This window comes from Ictidomys tridecemlineatus, chromosome 6 (assembly GCF_052094955.1).
Source record: "Ictidomys tridecemlineatus isolate mIctTri1 chromosome 6, mIctTri1.hap1, whole genome shotgun sequence".
Classification (NCBI taxonomy): Eukaryota; Metazoa; Chordata; class Mammalia; order Rodentia; family Sciuridae; genus Ictidomys; species Ictidomys tridecemlineatus.
Genome location: NC_135482.1, coordinates 174,931,014 through 174,951,922, shown reverse-complemented (window position 1 = coordinate 174,951,922; position 20,909 = coordinate 174,931,014). Strand labels below are relative to the sequence as shown.

The 20,909-nt window shown below is 35.1% G+C and overlaps 1 protein-coding gene across 5 annotated transcripts in view; it reads right to left on the bottom strand.

The window, feature by feature from the left end:
• The window catches only part of Katnal1 (katanin catalytic subunit A1 like 1), a 77,462-nt gene that overhangs the window by 29,582 nt on the left and 26,971 nt on the right, over nucleotides 1-20,909 (bottom strand). For all 5 annotated transcript variants that reach the window (XM_078016158.1, XM_078016160.1, XM_005317068.5 and 2 more), the window contains 3 exons: nucleotides 15,499-15,664; nucleotides 7,023-7,150; nucleotides 6,309-6,414 (listed from right to left, as the gene is read on the bottom strand). In XM_078016158.1, the coding sequence (XP_077872284.1) occupies nucleotides 6,309-6,414; nucleotides 7,023-7,150; nucleotides 15,499-15,664 (400 nt within the window). The remainder of the gene's footprint in view (nucleotides 1-6,308; nucleotides 6,415-7,022; nucleotides 7,151-15,498; nucleotides 15,665-20,909) is intronic.

Sequence of the window (20,909 nt, the reverse complement as noted above, 5' to 3'; positions counted from 1 at the left end):
TTACTGTGATTCAAATATATAAACTGATGATAAAACTGGTCCTAAAAAAAGAAACTATGTCTAGGAAACAATAAATTTTAAGCTTTCTAAAATGACACACGATATTGGCTATGTAACTCAATCATTTGTTTTTAGTTTTACAAATACCATAGCTAAAATTAGATTCTCAACCAATCAGATTATGTATTACTTTATGACACATACAAGCTTTATTGTAGCAAATGTGTGCTTTTAAAGTATAATATCAGTCCTTAATCATTAAATGTTTCATTAAAATATAAGAGCATAAACATACAATACACTGTAAATACCTACTTAAAACCTTTTGTCTTTTAAATATTTCTAAAAGCTATAGTAAAGAGGAAGTTTTTGGTAATATGTTCCCAAAATAAAATCAGAAATAATCTATAGCAGGATGTTAACAAGACAGCCAAATAGAGTTACCTGTCACTCATCAACTGTATTTCAATTGGAGTGACAAGGGAGCACACTGCAGCCACGAAAGTGGCGATATTCTCACACGGAGCATGCAAACCCCAAGACGCACTGTAAAGAAAACTGCCTCTCCTCACCATCTCCCTGGCCAAATGGCCTGGAGCAAAGGCAGACCTCTCTTTACCTAAAAAAAGTAAGCTAGAGACTGGCAACGGTTCTCCTGGCCACAGCAGATGACTATGCAGAATAATCCTGCAGCCTCAACAGGCCCTAAAATCTAAAGAATTGCTATGAGTTCCGGTGGCTGAGAATAAACCCACATTATACATTCCCATCTCTGTGACCTGAGCTGCTCTAGCTGGGTTCCATCTTCAAACTGGATCCACTGCTGGAGCTCATCCTGCTCTGGGGGTAGCAGCCACCGTGTATCTTCAGTGTTGATATTCCACTGTCACTCCCCACGATGCTCACACAAGTGACCAAAGACCATGACCTCAGATGCTTAACCATAGGCTGAGCAGAAAGGCTCATAACATAGCTTCCAAAACTATAAGTTGTGTCCCATCCCCTGGAGAACAGTGGACTTGCACAGAGGGGAAACCCTCATATAGCTGGGGGCCCAATACACCCTCAAATCCTGCCTCACAGTCAGCTAGGCACTGGCCCCACCCCTCCAGAGAACCCACGACACAGCCACCACCTCTGGGCACCCATGAACATCCAACAGAGTCACAAACACAACCTCGGCCACTGATACAACCACTGACATCACTGACGAGGATTGCAGCTAAAGAAACTGTACATAAATGACACTACTGTGTCCACTCAGAATCAGCGGACACACCACACCCAACCAGCACCTCTTCACCCACCACGGCGCTCTCCCCCATAGGGAAGGTCAGGTAAACATCCCATAAAATTGGAAAAAGCAACTTTCCAAGGCTCATACATCAATGTAGAAAAGAAAAACAAAAACAAAACTATACACACACACACAAAAAAAAAAAAGTAAAGAAAAATGACACCCCCAAAGAAGTACAATAATTCCCCAGTACTGGAATCAAGGAAAAGGAAACTTGTGAAATGTTTCAAAAGGAAATCAAAATAATAATCTTTAAAAAGTTCATTGAGAAATAAGGGAATACAAACAAGTCAGTCATGATCTGAATAAGAAATTCAACAAAAATATTACATGAGAAGAATCAAAAACCCTGCAACTGAAGAAATCAAGAACGAAATGAAACAACTGAGATCCAATCGACTAGATCAAGCAGAAGAAAGAATTTCTTAACTTGAAGACAGATCTTTTAGATTAACCCACTCAGAAGGTAACAACAACAATTTAAAAAAAGAATAAAAAGAGCAAAGAAAGCTTATGCAAAATTGGGACATTCCTAATAAGCAATCAGATATTGAACTATGGGGTTTCCAGAAGGAAAAGAGATGAAGAAAGCCACAGAAACATCAAACAGAATAATCATCAAACACTGCCCAAGTCTTGGGGGAGATACTGACCTCAAACCCATAAAGCTCATAGGCTTACCTGGAAGAGGTTCTCTCCAAGGCACATTAAAACCAAGTGCAGAAGTCAAAACAGAGTTCTAATAGTAACAAAAGAAAAAGTGTGATGTGCTAGGAAATCTACAACACTGGACTAACAGCAGTTTCCCAGCAGAAACCTGCAAGCCAGCAGAGTGCTAAAGAAAAACAGCTACCAGTCAAGAATAATATACCCAGCAAAGCTACTCTTTAGAAATCATGGAGAAGTAAAGCTTTTCTGGTTTTATAAGAAATGCTTAAGGGAGTCCTACATTTGGAAGCAAAAGGGTGATAATTACCATCATGAAAACACATGAAAGCAGAAGACTTTCATAAATACATACACAAAGGAGAAACAGAAAATAGTGAAATTTTATTACTACAGAAAAGTATCAAATCACAAAGGTCAATAAGAGAGGAAGAAACAAAGGATATACAAACAGAAAAAAATTAACAAAATGACAAGAGTAGATCACTACCTATTAACAGTAACTCTGAATGCAAATGAATTAAATTTTCCAGTTAAAAGATATAGCTAGGAGCTGGCGCTGGGGCTCAGCAGTAGAGTACTTGTCTCACTATGTGAGGCCCTGGGTTTGATCCTCAGCACCACATAAATAAAATAAAGGTATTGTGTCCAGCTAGAACTCAAAAAAAAAAAAATTAAAAAACAGATATAGACAGACTAGGTTTAAAAAAAAAAAAAAAGCAAAACACAACTATATGTTGCCTATAAACAACTTGCTTCACTGATAAAGACACCCAGAGACTAAACGTGAAGAGATGGAAAAATATATTATATGCACCTGAAAACCAAAAGCAAGCTAGTAGCTACTCATTCCAGATAAAACAAACTCTACATCAAAAATCATAAAAAGGGCAGGGGCTGTGGCTCAGTGGTAGAGCGTTCGCCTAGCTTGTGTGAGGCTCTGGGTTCGATCCTCAGCACCACATTAAAATACATAAATAAAATACAGGTATTGTGTCCAACTACAACTAAAAAAAAAAAATACCACAAAAAATCATAAAAAGACAATTGCGGAAGCTTGAATAAAGTACAGTAAAAGAGGACGGAAGGATAAGATAAAATAAAGAACCAATCAAATACAAATTAATAGACAAGCAAAAGGAAGTCTAGTAGAGAAAGAAGAATGGGAGGATCACCCACTGAAACTGATCTCCATGATGGACAAGTTTGTCAGAATGAACTCAATACTATGTATATCTACAAAGTTCCAATTTTAAAAAAAATGACCTTAAAAACAGTGAAAGAAAAAAATACATAAAAAGTGGCAGAGAAGGTTATTACACAGTGGTAAGAGGATTTTATATACACACACATATATATATATAAATTCAAGGAGACAGATACACATATATAAATAAATATTATGAATATCCACATCCCAACAGAGGATCACTGAAATATAAAAAGTGAATATTACTAAATCTAAAAGGAAATACAAACAGAAAAAAATTACATAAATGACAAGAGTAGATCACTACCTGTCAACAGTAACCTTGACAGGTTAACCTTCACTACAAATGCAATAGTTGGGTACTCCATCACCTATATGGATAGATCAATCATCCAGACAGAAAATAAGCAAAGAAACCTGAGTTAAACTATACTATAGACCACATAGAACCAATTTACAGAATATTTCACCTAATGTTTTTCTCATCAAAACATGAAAAAATTTCCAAGATAAACCTTGTTACAAAACAAGTCTCAACAATTTTTTAATAATCAAAATCATTATTATGTATCATTTCTGACCATATAAAATGGAATAAAATTAGAAGTCAACAAAAGGACCTGTGGGAATTGTACAAATACATGGGAAGTAAATAACATGTTACTGAATAACCTGAAGAATTAAAACAGAAATTTTAAAATGTCTTAAGACAAATGAAAAAAGAAGCATAAAACACCAAAACCTATGGGAAAAAGCAAAAGAAATACTATGAGTGAAATTGAGCAATACATGTCTTCTTCAAAAAAGGAAAAAGATTTCAAATAAACCATTTAATAGTACAACTCAAGGAACTGAAACAGCAAGAGCAAACCATACTCATAACTAATAGAAGGAAGAAAGGAAGTGGAGAGAGGAAAGATGGAAGGGAGGGAGGTGGAGGGGGGAGGAGAGGGGAGGAAAGGAGGGAGGGAAAAAAAGGAAAAAAGAAACAATAAAATTGAGACTAAAATAATACAAAAGATCAACAAAAGAAAATTTGGGGTTTTTAAAAAGATAAACAAAATTGACAAACCTTTAACTAAGAAGAGAGAGGGGAGAGGGGAGGACAGGGAGGAAGAAGAGCCAAGTAAATAAATAAAATCAGAAATGAAAAAGGATTTATTAAATTGATACCACAGAAACACAAAGATTATTCTGGACTATTACGTACAACTTCATAACAACAAATTGGAAATCCTAGAAGAAATGTGTAACTTCCCAGACACATATAACCTACCAAGACTGCATCATGAAGAAACAGAAACCTAAACAAACCAATAATGAGGAATGAGTGGCAAATAAGTATATGGGAAAATGCTCAACATCACTGATCACCAGGGAAATTCAAGTCAAAACCACAATAAGATGTCACCTTACCCCTATGGCTACTACCAAAAGATAAAAACATAACAAGTGCTGGTAAGGATACGAACAAAAGAGAACTCTCAAATACTGTTGGTGGGAACATAAATCATACAGGGATTATGGAAAACAGAAAAAAAATTAGAAATAGAACTACCATATAATTTTGCAATCCCAGTACTGAGTGTACATATCCAAAGGAAATAAAATCAGTAAGTCAAAAACATATCTGCACTCCCATTCCATTGTTTATTGTAGCACTATTCACAAGAGCCAAGATATGAAATAGCCCAGACTTTCATTTGTGAATTAATGAATACAATGTTATGTCTGTCGTAGAATAGTATTCACCTATGAAAAATGAAACCTTGTGATGTGTGGCAACAGGAATAATCCTTGAGGACATTGTGTTAAGTAAAGTAAGTGAGGCATAAAAGGATAAATACTACACTTTCTCATTTATATGTGGAACCTCAAAAAAAATGGTCTCAATATTAGAGGATGGGAAGGGCATGGGAAAGAAAGGGATGGGAAGAAGGTGGTCAACAAGTAGCCAGATAGGAGGAATAACCTGTAATGTTCTACAGCAAATAGGGTAACTATGGCTGACAACAATTAATTGTATGTTAACTAAAGAGGATTCTGAATGTTCCAACATAAAGAAATGACAAATATTTGAGATAATGGATATGCCAATTACTCTGATTTTATCATTATACACTGTATACTGTTTGAAATATCACACTGTATTGCATAAACACACACTATTTGTCAATCAAAATAAAGTACATATTAGAAATAAAAGTGATCTATAATAAATATAGTCTTTAAAAGCTTTCAAGTTATGAGAGGCAGTCTAAGCATTATCAGTGTTTCAGACTATTCAGGTAAATTCACAATGTGTCCTCCTCTCTTTCTGGCACATGAATAAAGAGGATGAAGCATTCAACAAACAAACAGACCTTTCTAGCTAAGCCAGAAGAGCAAAGTAAGAGCAGGCTTTCATTACATTCTACTAATCAAAATAAATGGAAGACTCTGTCTATGGCTAAGTTAAAAAAAAAAAAAAATTATGGCTGGGGTTTTGGCTCAGCGGTAGAGCGCTCGCCTAGCATGTGCGAGGCCCTGGGTTCGATCCTCAGCACCTCATAAAAAAAAAATAAAAAGGTTTAAAAAAAATGTTCCAAGCAGGAAGGTAGTTTCCAGAGAGCTTGGGAGAGTTTCTAATATGTAGAATGACACTGTGAACTTAAGGGATTTGGGCCTGGGTAGGCTTTAACTCTATGGTAGCAGGTAAGCTAGAAAGAAACAAACTTTCTGATTTTGTCTGAGAATTATACTGAGCCTCGATTAAATGAAAATCAGAAAAACTAATGATTAGTGAGAAACACAACAACTTAAAAAAGGTATTCATTTGATCAACACTTATTCTATAAGACTATGTGATATTGCTGTTTAATTTATTTTTTATTTACAGAAATAACATCTTGGAAATTCTTAAAATTGGCCTCTAGCTCAGACCCGAGGGGGAAAAAAAACAAAAGCTTCAACCCTCCAAGCCCATATTTGGCACACAGCCACAGCACCTAATTCAAACCCATGTGTTCTGGATGTCCACAGACCTCCCCTGACATTCACAAACCGTGAGAGATACATAAACATCTCCAGCAATGCTGCCTTTCATTACCATGCAAGCAACATTCTTATACCAAAACTACTTTAATAGATCCTCACCTTCCACGGCCTTCTAATTCCTTTGAAAAAATCAGGCATCCACATTGGAAGAACAACAGCTTCTCTTAGCAATTTCTTTGCTTCTTCGAGATCTGCTATATCATCCCTGTGTAAGAACAACAAATTTTTTGATGTTTATCCAGGATGCTAAGATTTATGGTTGAAACTAATTCTTTTGTATTTTTTACTTATGAAATTATTTTAATATTAAGAACATTGTTCTAATCCTCACTGCATAAAATGATCAGTGAAAACACTACAGTTATTAAGACATGTTATTGAATTAATGAACTTTGTCAGTTAAACCAACATCAAATTAATGTGAAATATCCTTGGTTTTATACACACACACACAAACACACACACAAAACCACTGAGCCACAACCCCAGCCCTTTTTTATATTTTATTTAGAGATAGGGTCTCACTGAGTTGCTTAGTCTCACTGAGTTGCTTAGTCTCACTAAGTGGCTGAGGCTGGCTTTGAACTCACAATCCTCCTGTCTCAGCCCCGCTAACCACTGAGATTACAGATGTGCACAAACACATCCAGTTCCTTGGTTATATTCTGACAGAATTCCCATCAATTCTATGTACTCATATTATCAATGAACATAATCAATAGATTAATGGATAAAAAGAAAAGGCTCAACACCAAGTCAATCTATGATCTGTTTTCTCCTCTACTTTAATTCAAGAATTTAAAAGACTCTAACCAATGAATGCTGGGATTCCTGGAAACAATGTCTCTCTCAAGGGCTTCCACCAGATCCTTATCATATCCAGCACCATCAAATTTTGGAATTTCACCATCACTTGCACCATCTTGCATATTTTTTCTTCCCTGGGGACAGGTATAAAAAAGTTCTGATCAATAACAGAATCATTTTAATTAACATCATTAAGTTTTCAAAATATTATAATCACTTTTTTTTTTTAAGTGGGAGTTGAACCAGGGGCACTCTACCACTGAGCTAAACCCTCAGCTCTATTTTTTGAGACAGGTTCTCACTACGTTGCCCAGACTGTACTCAAATTTGCGATCCTCCTGTCTCAGCCTCCCGTGTCACTGAGGTAACAGTCATATGCCAACATATCCAGCTATAATCATTTTTAAAATATCTTCCTACAATTTAAAATCGTGTTTTCTGATTATTCAAATGCCTTTCTTCCCTAAGTATCAGAATTAGATTAATTGGTCAAATTTATTATAAATATCTTCAAACCTACATTCTTAGGGGGATAATTGCAGATAAAACGAAAATGTTCCTTGCTAGATCCAAACAGACTAGAAAAAGTCTCTCTGAACTGGTAAATGGAGAGGATTTCCACCACTACTACAGAATAATTAGAATATTAATACATGACAAAACAAAAAATTAATTCACTGAGACTACTATGTAGCAGAAAATCCCATATACATTATTAAATATAGCAACCTGCAGGGTAGACATTATTTTTCCTTTTTTTATAGATAAGAATAAGTAATTTGAGTTTACTAGTAAACATGAAGGTGGAGATTTTTTTTTTTAAGGTGGAGATTTATTCCAGTCTGTCTGCCTCCCTAAACCCATACCATTCCATCAGATCTTCTCATGTCTAAGATGAATTAAAGAGGGCAGAACTATTAGATTCTCCAAAGAATCTGAGAAAGAGGCTGCAGACGAGGAATAGTCAGGACTGGGCAACTGCATCTTACTAAGCCTTTTCCTTTAACCATAAGTAACCCCTCATGATTCAGGGTTTCTTCCAGTGGGTTTTTGAGGCCCATCATAAAGTCACTGCAATGACAATGATAAAATGACCACCTCAAATCATATTTCTAAGATCATTAAAGCAATATGCTTTTACCCCAAATTCTTCATTTAATGACATGGTGGCTTTATTTTAAAAGTATATACTAGGGTTTCTAGCTATGGAATATTGCCAAAATGCACTCAGCTTTGAAGACACTTACATAAAACACTAATTTGCCAGAGATAGTTCAACTAGGGAACTACTTTGACAGGCAGAGCCAAATACCATGCCCATAGCATCAGCCCCAAGTTACCACCTAATATAAAAATGAAGGGTGGAAATGGTTAAAGTGAGTCAACCTCCTGAGAAAAGACAACAGAACAGGGTGACCTTCTCTGATCCTATTTCTTCTGAGATAAACAAAAGGAACAATAAGTGTTGAGAAGGGACTAAATAGCTCCCTTTTGCAGATTCTCCTGTTATTTTAGCCACCAGGTAAAGACCAAACAGTATTCTAGTGAGCTGACCCCCAAAATAAACAATATATCCGGGAAATATGGCAGCAGTATTAAATTAAATTTTCAAGAAAGAGCCTCACATTTCAATGACATATCAATACTGACACTATCCAAAGAAGGAAATTGCTGGCACAATGGCATACGCCTATAATCCCAGTGGCTCTGGAGGCTGAGGTAAGAGGATCGCAAGTTCATAGTCAGGCTCAGAAATTTAGGAAGGCACTAAGCAACTCGGTGAGACCTTGTCTCTAAATAAAATACAAAATAGGGCTAGGGATGTGGCTCAGTGGTTGAGTACCCCCGAGTTCAATCCCTGGTACCCCCAAAAAGAGAAGTAAATTTCTGGCACCTCTACCAAACAAACATAATATAAGTTCAGCACAGAGTCACATTTTATATTACGAACAGGCCAATGCTACAAAGTTATTTAAACAAAATCAATGGAACACTCTACGATTATTTTTAAATTATTCTAGAAATAAAATAACTAAGGAATACAAGAGAAATTTATACAACTACAGCTTAACAAGCCTTCACAGGGCATTGTTGCTAGTCTTGCTTTGCATCTTAAAAAATACTGACAAACAAATTATAGCCAGGGAAGGATGTCCAGGGTGACAAAGGTTTAAAAAATATGCCACAAGGAAAAGATAAGAACATTAGGAACATTTAAGCTGCAGAAGAAAATGCTAATCCAGCAACGCAACCAACTACAACTAACCTGCTTCATCTTACTCCAAAGAAAAGAACCAGGACCCATATCAAGTAACAAAGAAGGAGATTTCAGATCAACAAAAGAAAGAATTTTTCTAACAATGGTCCTGTCCAACAAAGAAGTCAAATCTCTTGTTAGGCAGTGAGTTGCCTGACATGATTACTGGCTAATCAGTAATAAAACCACTGGCCTGAAGTCATGAGGATGTCTAAGCTGAATAAGAGCTGACCTTTGATTCTTTCTGTAAAGCCACAGTCTCTCCTTGCCCAGTGTTGCCTGGACTCACTGGCCCAAGGCAAGTGCAAGATTCCTTGCATATCTCATTATTTCCTTTTTTAAAAAAGTAACTTCATAAGGGAGAGAGAAAGGAAATTGCATGGAAATGGAAGGAGACCCTCATTGTTATGCAGAATTACATATAAGAGGAAGTGAGGGGAAAGGGAAAAAAAACAAGGGAGAAAAATGAATTACAGTAGATGGGGTAGAGAGAGAAGATGGGAGGGAGGGGAGGGGGGATAGTAGAGGATAGGAAAGGCAGCAGAATACAACAGTCACTAGTATGACAGTATGTAAAAACGTGGAAAAAATGGGAATTAATAACCCACTTGAATCAAATGTATGAAATATGATATGTCAAGAGTTTTGTAATGTTTTGAACAACTAACAAAAAAAAGAAATGCAAAAAAAAAAGTAACTTCATGTTCTCTTTCAAGTCTGTTCAGCATGTCAGACTGATAGCTTAAAGTCATACACTACTTACTGGGTGGCAGGCACTATTGTAACTTCTTGACATATATTAACTAACTTGTTCTTCCTAAAAGTCCCAGGGGATAGATACTTTTATTATTTTTACTTTACAGATGAGAAAACTGAGGAATAGAGAGGATAAGTAAATGGTCCAAAGACACACAGCTAGAACCTAGGTGATTCAGCTCCAGAATCGGTGAATTTTGTTCATTCTGGCATCCTGCAGCACACACCTGGGCTACTCCTACCCTGATGTGAGCAGCAAACCTAGGAAAAGTTGGACAGGGTCGCTAAACTGCATTCTCCCCTAAGATTATTTTGCAAAGTAAAATAGGTTGATATATCAAAACAGTGCTTTATAATTCTGGTGTCATGTACTGCACTGGAAAACTAATACAAAACACATTTAGGTTGAAATAATAGATCCAGAGGATTCTACATACTTACCAATATATCTGTTTTATTCCAACAATATTTATGAGTACTTACTATGTGCCAGACACAGGGAATATATCAATGAACAAATACATAGAAACCCTGCCATCATGAAGCACACATGCAAGTTAGAGGACACAGTATGTAAAAAAGCAAAATATGTAATAAAACATTTAGGGACAGAATTAGCAAGTATAAATGCCTCAAGGTGGAAGTAGGCTTGGCCAGTTCCAAGAACAACAAGGAAACTAACAAAAAGGAGAAAGAGGAGGGGGAAAGTGGGTCAGAGGTAATGGATGCCAGTCCATGTAGGGCTTTATAGCCCATTATATGGACTTCGGCTTTTAGTCTAAGACTGAAAATCAATGGAAGTTTTTGTACCGAAGAGGAACATAATCTGACCTCAGTTTAAAAGGAATTCCCTGGCTGCTATATTATAAATAGACCAGAGTAGGGGGTTGTCTTGTGCTCTATTCTACCATTTCTGTAGTACACTGACAAGCTAGCATGAGTGAACCATCCTAAGAAAGGAGAAAACATTTCAATATGGTTACTAAGAGCCACATTTAATCTTACTATATATGAAATACCACACTGAAACAGAGCTCATGAACTCCTAGTATAATAGCCCTGAACAGTGGGATTCAATGGGTAAGTGGGATTGAAAGTGGAGTCAATGAGCAAAGTTTGAACACAGCAAAACCATTCAGTGTATGAAAATATGTTGAGTAGTCTTTTGAATGAAGGGTTAAAAGATTTGAATATGAACCTTCCTGTGACCCAGGAGCTCATCCCCTCTCTTAAAGACTAAGCTGATGTTCATACTGGAAAAGAAAACCAAGTGTGGGTTTTTGTAAAAAAGCACCAACTTCCACAAATAAGGTTGGAATTACAGATCATAAGTTCAATCAAAGGGTTTAGATTTAAAAAAAAAAAAAAAAAAAAAAAACTAGCCGGGCACAGCGGCACACACCTGTAGTCTCCGAGGCTTAGAAGGCTGAGGAAGGAGGATTGCAAGTTCAAAGCCAGCCTCATCAAAAGCAAGGTGCTAAGCAACTCTGTGAGACCCTGTCTCTAAATAAAACATAAAACAGGGCTGTGGATGTGGCTCAGTGGTCGAGTGCCCCTGAATTCAGTCCCTGGTACAAAAAACAAACAAACAAACAAACAAAAAACTACTTTATTATAATAATGTTTTAATTATAATTTATAATGTTATAAATTAGCTATCATAATATTTTAAAAAATTTGTGCTGTGATTTACTACCCAAAGGCCAGAATATTTCTTAGGACCAAGTCACTGAAAATACAAATGGTTAATAAGCATACAAAAGGGTTTTCAATCTCATAAGTTATAAGGCAAATGCACAATACACAGTAAATATGCTGGTAGAATCACAAGTAATACGATTACACCTAAAAAAGACTGGCAACATTAAATGCTGGCAAGCATGTGTAGCATCATTCTCCACAGATAAGTCTGGAAACTAGATCACTACTTTGCCAAAGTACTTCGTATTATACACTAAAGTTTAATTCATAGAAATCCTATAACCCAACAATTCCACTCCTAGGGATATACTCTCCAGAAACATACACACACACACACACACACACACACACACACACACACACACGCATGCACCTCAAAGGAGATGAATATAATGATCTCAGGTAGCATTATTCATAACAGTTCCAAACTAAAAGCAATTCAAATATCCATTGACAAGAAATAGTTTTAATTGGGCTGGGGCTGGGGCTCAGCGGTAGGGCACTCGCCTAGCACATACAAGGCCCTGGGTTCGATCCTCAGCACCACATAAAAATAAATAAATAAAATAAAGGTACTGTGTCCAAGTACAACTAAAAAAGGAAATAGATTTAATTACACATATACTGTATAACAATGAAAATAAATTAGTGTATTTGCAACAGTATAGAAGACTCTCACAAATATATTTAGCAAAATAAAAAAAAAAAGCCAGATGCAAAAGAATGTTTAACTGTACATAAAGTTTCAAATGAGGCATGGATAATCTATAGCAGTAGAAAGCAGAAGAGTAGCTGCCTCTGGGAAAGAAAAAAATGGCAGAAATTAGAAGAGATCATGAACATAACTTCTGAGGGACCAAATGTTCTATTTCTTGACCTTGAGGGTTACATCTATTATAGGACAGTTACAAGTTACATAACAATGCTATGTTGGAACTGTTTCTTTTTGACTTGTGAGAGTCAATAATTAAATTTTCAGGAATTTTGTGAGCCAGTTATGAAACACTGCCATTAGTAAAAAGTAAATTACACAAATTTAGAATGTTTTATGTTTTTAGAAAAAAATAATACTCAAAATTCCTTTCTTCTAATGACCTTAGCGTTATCTATTCTCTGTATGGTGGAAATCCTGTATGGTAGAAGGCTACCCATTCTCACCTAGAATCATTTCAGTGGCATCATGTGGAAATCTGTCACAGTGGACATATGCTACAAAAAGAGCTGATTTGTTCTGTTGATTGTCTAGACTTTAGAAGTGAAGAGAAAATTTTTAATAATGCAATTAAACTAAAAGTGTGTCATTTCAATTGTTGTTACATTATAAATAGCACACAAAAAAATTCTTTCATATGTGTAAATTATCCAAATTATCAAAGCTGCTCAAGTCACTGATGAATAAGTGAATTCCAGCATATTTTTATTGTTTAATTACCATCTTACTAATAAAAACACATTATCCACCAACATTCATTTCAGCAGTACATTTCCCCATCAAATGCAAATGCAGGTCAGGTACAGATATGAAAATTGGGCCAAATCAGCAAAAGCATTCTGTGAGAGTCCACTGGCTCTATGAAATTTACAATAAAAATATAAGGTAGTTTACTGTTTATAAATTATGTGCTACACAACTTTTCTATCAGATTTATAACAAACTTGCATGTGAATGTGTACTTGTGCATGAGAGTCCTCAAGGACAAGTAAATTTGCTACCACACTAAAAATTCAAATACACAAAGAACCTTGGGCAAGATATGTAATTTCTCTTATCCTCACTTTTTTAATATCAATAAAGTGAGTTGTAAGAGTATAGCAGCAGCTTTCAAAATTCTGACCATGACTTAACACAATAAATGCCCTTTCGATCACAAGCTAGAATACAAAAATATGTTGATACAACTAAATTTTTATATATTTACATAACTAAATTTTTTCTCATACTGTCTTTATTATGGGCAATAAACTAAATTTTCTAGTTTATTTATTTATTTATGCTGATTTTAAAATGAAGCTGACCAAGGTAGGGTATAGGGATAGAGACTATAAAGGATGCTTCCAATATTCACTTTCAAATTACCTCTCAATGGAATAGGATATTTATCAGTTTTACCTAACAGCTTCAAACCCTATCATAGAATTCAGTTAGTTTCAGGAACTGCAGTAATCTAATGAATATTTGAGGGTTATGATAATCAGAACCAAACAAATACACCTTTCAAACTCTAAGGAAGTTTCTATGAGTTTGTTTAGTTCCTTTTATTTTTAGTGACTCAGAAAATCCTTTATTTCTGAACAAGTGGAAGGTTTCTCTCCCTTTTTTAAATAAATGGCTTACTTTACAGTGACATTCTGAGTACCTAAATGTCAATTTAAAAAAAAGCTAATATTTAGAAAATTATTTGAAAACATCATAAATGAAAGACTATCTTATAACCTCCAGATAAAAAGGTATTGGATATTCAAATGCTGCTTGGTTGTTTTGTTCTCGGCTTCAGCATCATTAACACATTTTAAAAATCAACATTTACTTATTCTAGATTATTTTTTTCAAATCTAATTCAGATTTTAACAACTAGTTTGGTATGTAAGAATACTACATAATATGGGAGGGGGGGAATACAAAGATATGTGACTTTACAAATTCCATTCTTCTAGGCTTCATTTTTCACTCCTGGCAAGTTACTTTAGCGCTATATACCACAGTTTTCTCATCTGTAAAATAGCAATAATAAGATACCTACGTCTTGAAACTGTTGCATGAATTATTATGTAATCACTCTGAATGGTGCCTAGCAATAGAAGCATCCAATAAACCATGGCCACAGTTCTTCTCTTGTACTACATGAAATTAAAGACAAAGTTCATTATCTTGTTCTAAAAGTTTACCTAAAAGCTAATATCACAGTGAGGGTTGGACTTCAATCCCTACTTTTATTCTCTAAAATGCAAACTAAGGTTAGCTGACAAAAATGAGAAAGAAAGAAAGAAACAAAGATGATACTTAACATACATATTTTCAAGATCCATTTGTATGGCTTTTAATAATGGGGGGGAAACCAGCTCAATTTCTTAGCAGGAAATAATTTATTGGTATCATCATTAATTCCAAAAAGGACCTGAGATGGATTCACCTACTGTTTATGAAAATTTATTTCAACAAATCACAAACAGCCAAAAAATATAATCCATTTTCAGTATCTTCATAAGGTAGAGAGGTAAATATGTCTTCGACTCTCTTTTGAGTAGAAATACCCAGAAAACACCAGTTTTATTCTGTTAGTCTCAACATTCCTATTGCCTAGGAAGCTGGTCTATTTTGAGTCCAATGGAAGTTTTCTCATTAAAGAAAACAAGTCTTATTGCACTTTACAATTTTGGATAAATAAATTTTTTTATTTTTTAGCAGTAGTAAATCATATCCCTCATTTCATTCTGTGAATCTACTTTCTTATAAGTCTTTCTCCTACAACTATGTTTTCATTTATTATTCATTTTCATTCCAAATATTTGTTAAAATACTGTTTTTAAAGTGTCCAAACGATTTGAAATACTGCTACAAAGTATCTATTTTACTAAATACTTGTGTGGTGTCCATGTTTGCTCTCTGAGGTTTTTTACATTGCAGCATGGCCTTCAAAATATAAAGATCACTCAGGTTTTGAATCAGACTCTTCTTTTAAAACCATGGACCCTGAAAAGCCAATAAAAACTGTAATACCACCAAAGTCATGGGTTTCAAGTGAGTGAATTACAAAGAGACAGTCTTGCCTTGTCATCTCTCCCTCTTGCTCTACAATCCTTGTCCCTACTTGTAGGTTTCTCACTCTTTGATATGGGATGTGCTCGGCCTACAGGTCCCCGGGCTCCTACTCCTGCCATTTCTTTCCTCAGAGGTCTTACTTCTCGATTGGGACGCCTGATTTGAGGTGGAGCTCTGACAAAAAAAAATAAAAGTAAAAATAAAAATTAATCAAGGACAAAAGTATTTTAACACTACCTTAGTAAATAAAACTGTTAAATCAAGAAAGCCCAAAATCTCGTATTTCCAACTCATGACCATGACTACTAGACTGGTTTTCAATTTTTATTTTTTAAAGCACATTGTTTGATAGAATTATTACATACATATAAATGATACATAAGGTAGCACTTTGCCAAAAGTAGCTATTAATCACCAATAGAGGGCAACACAGACTACCCCCTGTAATAAATAATAGCGTAATGGAAGACCAATTACTTTACTCATTGCTATCCTAAACCAATAATAGGTAACGTTTTTAAAAGCATTAAAAGCTATTCTTTAAGAATTCAAAATAACTATTTGCATAGTTTACAAATTTTTTTTTAACAACCAAGATGTTTTTCTCTGCTTCTGTACTGAAAAATTCAACATTTCACTCAAATTACAAATGACAGGACTTAACAATGAAATATTCTTATAAACAAAGTAATCTCTTTGTAAAAGTATTATTCATGCTTTAAAGTGTCCAAAATCACAGGATCATTTAAGTTATACTGCCTCCAAATGTGATTAAGAATCATGATAAACCCATGTGTGTGCACACAGAATAGCATATTTTGTTTCTTACAATGTGAAACTTGTCTCCTTCACACAGTAAAGATCTGAGGTTTCTCATCCAGTATTTAGTAATCTCTGTATCTTGGGTGAGGGACCTTTATCATTTTGTGTCTAATCTTAGTTCTTCTTCCTTGACTAGTCTCTTCAGTATTCCTTCCTTGTTTCTCTCGATGGCTGTGCTCATGTAGCACTTCAGATCCCTTCTATGTGTTGCTTATTCGTCCCTGTACCATACCTATTATTCCTTTCTCACCCTCATGTTTTTAATTCACCTAACTCATCAGTGAGTTTAATTCCTAGTGTCAGTAAAGTTGACATAGTATATAACTGTACAAATCCAACAAGATAGAAAAATGGATGAAAAGTTGTAAAGGTGGTAAACTTAGTGCAAAACATTTTGGTGCAAAAAAGTTCAAAAAAAGGGCCAATGTGTTGCCAATCTAAATACAGTATATTCAGACTGTTGGAATTATAATACAACCTGAAACTGCAAAGATAAAAATGGATGGTGAAAAACGGTGTTTCCCTTATAGATACAATTAGGTTACCATAACCTGACATCTTACTCCCTGGGGTTCAGTCCAGTTAAATATTTATTGAACACCCATTAGGTAGAAAACAGCCTATAAGAAATGAAAATAAATAAGCAATCTTGTAAAAAAAAAATCACTGGAAAGGAACTAGAAAATAATGCATACTAAAATGGATATAAGGCACTTTGAAACTTAAAGTATTATTACATCATTGGTTCTTAGGACATTATTAAAAGTCTTTTCAGCATTCGGTCAATAAAATAAAAATGCAATTAGACTTGATAAAGAATTCAAGACTAATAATGATAAACTGCTCTATTTCCAGTACTTCAATGCAACCACTGGGGTTTTTTGGTTTTGGTTTTTTTTTTTTGGGGGGGGGGGTTGTTTGTTTTTAACCTATTTTTTTTTTCTATTGAGAAGAGGTAGAAAGTAGGAGTACAACTTTGCTTTTATTTATATATGTGTGTGCATAACATCTTTCCTGAATCATATTCATGAGTACAACCAAAGTCAGTATTATGAGACCAACAATCTCAACCAACCAGGACACATGTCAAGTTTGCTCTTTTGTTAGCAGCTATGCCTACTATTTAAACATCTGTCACTGTTTGTGGTCCTGCTTTGTAGACTCAACAGCCAGCCAGCCAAAAGCCTCTCTGCTCACCAACAGCAAGGCCAGCCCTTACAGCCACACAGCACAATGCTCTGCAGCTGCTGGGTCTGCCTGTTAGGCCTCACTGCTTAGGGTCAATCTTGAGACAGTCCTTCCACCTTAGCTTATGCTTTCCCCCCTGCAACTTGTTATTTAATAGTCATGCAGGAGCTCTACCATAGACCATCTTGTGTACACATCTAGCTCAGAAAGGCTATGTAGTAGAATTATTGCAAATTATTTCAGAGCTGGCACATAGGCTGCCAAGTATTTGCTATTGCTGACCTTGTCCTGCCACTCAATATTCTGATGGGCTCATAAATGGTCTGAATGAATCTGCTCAAGTAGCCAGATGTTCCATTTGTGTCAAGTCCCATGTCTCACAGGAAGTGTGCCTGTGCTTTGGAAGTCTTCAGTTCCATCTCACTGCAGTTTGATATTACATTTGTAACAGACTCTGACAACTTCCCAAAGGACATCTTGATTCTGTTCTGTACATCTTTGTCCATTAGCGCATCACTGCACAATGTCATGCTTCACTTTAAGGACTCAGTGACAGCTTCCAGGCTGTGTAAACAATAAAACTCTCAAGGCTTCTTTTGCTAAGTATCTCTTTAGAAAGAGACTTTATTAGGGTTACACAGCATCACTGACTTCTGTCCTAATGGTCAAAAAGACTGACACTATAATAGCCTACAGCATTTCAAATACAGAGAATAACTGATCTAATAACTATTTAGATCTATAGATGAAGACAAAAATGTCCACTCTGTGCTCACTCCTCCTACTTGTGATCTCCCTATAGGAATAAGAAATATACCATATCTTGTGCGCATGTGCCTGATTTCCTCTGAAATACAATATTTCCTTTTTCTCATCAATGTTATACATGTTTTTATCAATACTGCTTGTAATAAACACCTGAAAATAATCCAAATATCCATTATCAGAATAGGTAAATTACATATTCATAATAAGTCACACTAGACAAGTAAACATAATTATAGCTACTCAAATAATGACAGATGAATCTCACAACCATAATGTTGAGTGAAAAAACAAGTTCAAAGCACACAGACAATAAGAGTCCAAGCAAAATAAGATACGGCTTGGTGATACCAACATACGAAGTCAAAATATAAAGTGAGGTTAAGGGAAAGATAAGACTCTAAATTCAGAACAGTAGTTGATATCCCTCTCTGAAATAGAAGGAAGGGAACAGGATGTGGAGAAGCACACATGACTTCAAAGGTCATACCGTAAAGGTCTTTACCTTAAATTTAATGGTAGGTACGTCATAATGTATTACCTTGTGATTCTTTATATCTTACATAATTGTGATTTTTCTACTCAGAAGTTAATAAAATGTTAAATATGAATTATAACACTAGTTAAATATTTGAGTACCTAAGAAATGAAACTGTAGGGTTGCTATAAGTTTTAGTATACGCAGGCAAAAAAGGGCTCAGATTATACATCTAAAAAACTAAACCTCCTGGATCTGAACCTGGCAAATCTCCATAAAATATCAGGCAACAGAAATAAGATTGTCTGATGGTAGACATTCCATGAAGTCTAAGGAAGAGAGACCTCTTCCAAGAGGCCTTGCATACCATACCATGCTAAGAAACAGGGTCTGCTCTACTGTTAAAACTTTCTCCAAGACACAAAGGTTCCTTCCTTCTTAGAGCTACTGAGCATTCTACTTCCCCTTTCTGTTTGGTGATGATTTTAAACTCCTTGGTTACATCTATTTGTCCATCATTGTTAGAATCCTGGCATTTGAGTAAATAATTTGGAACAGGATGATTTTTGTCCAAGAACTTTAATTCACATTACTTAAAGCTAACTTTTAGAAAAGAAGAACAATCTTACTTTGCTATTACGTTAATCTATGTAACTTTGGAATTAAATAAAAAGGAAAACACAACTCTTCCCATAGGTAATACAAAGATAAGAAACAAATTTGTAGTACTTATTATATTCCTGAATATGATTGATTTGCTTGAGATGATGAGGGAAGAGTTAACCTAATGCAGCCTTTTATGTAGTGTATAGCAGGGTGCTTTGCATTTGGCAAGAGTTCAAATATTTGTTGAAAGAATTAATAAATAATGTTCTAAACAGACTTCAGCAAGATATTGTTTTTAATTTTCCGATAGCAAACAGTTAAACATTTCTTAAATGCTTTTTAGAACCAGGATTTATCACTAAAGATTGAATTTGGTGAAGTCACTTGATTTGCAAAGAAGGCACCACTGCAGTTCAGTAGGCAAAGGTGGGTTTAGTCAGTAAATGCTTCTGGGTTAATTAAAATACCCATTTTTGGGGAAAATCTTCCTACAACCTCCTCCATCTTACACCTTATAAGAAACATTAACTTGATAAAAAGATCAGTACTTAAAATATAGGAAATAATAAAATAAAGTCCTAGAATAAAACATGGGAGGGTATCATCATAATTTTGGGGTAGGCAAAGATTTATTAAAAGAATTAAGATAAAATATTGATAAGGTAGACTTAAGTAATTATTGAAAGATACCATGAAAACATGTCAAAAAGTGAACCATATACTGAGGAAGGTAATTGTAACACACAAATGATTGTCTTAACAATAATCAGTAAATTAGTAAAAAAAAATATGATATTGAAAGCATGGACAAAAGACTGGAACAGCCATTTTACAAAATAAAATATATATACAAGGCTGAAAACAGATGAAAAGATGCTTAATATCTGTAGTCCTTTCAGAAAGGCAGCTCACGATGAGATGCCACTACATCCCTACCCAAATGACTAAAATGGGAAAACTGGCAGTATTACCACTTTGGAAGACTCTATTTAATAAAACTAATCTTTAATATACTTATGACTCAGCAGCTTCACTGCTTAGTGTATACCTTGAAGAATTAAGTCTTCATTATATGGACACAATGCTCATATTCATAGCAGCCTTAATTATAACTGAAAAAAAATCCTCAATAAAATACATAAACTAGTAGATTTATGTGGTAGAATGCTACACAGCAATGAATACAACAACATGGATGGAATTTTCAGGTAATGCTGAAAGAAAGTAAGCAGACACAGAAAATGTACTGTAGGATTCCATTTATATGAAACTGAAGAATAGGCAAAGATGAAACTGAATCCAGAAAAAGTAAAGTGCAAGGAATGGAAAACAAAACAATTGGTAAAAATGTGGATAAATCTAAATAAGCATTTTATTCACTCATTCTTTCAACAAATAGTTACTGAATGCCTACACTGTGCCAGACACTGTTCTTGGTGCTGGGGATAGAGCAGTGGACAAATCTAAGGCCCCAACTTTTTATGTCTTACAATCAATAAACACATATAATTTACTATCAGATAGCAGTAAGTGCTATGCAGAAACATAATGCAGAATAAG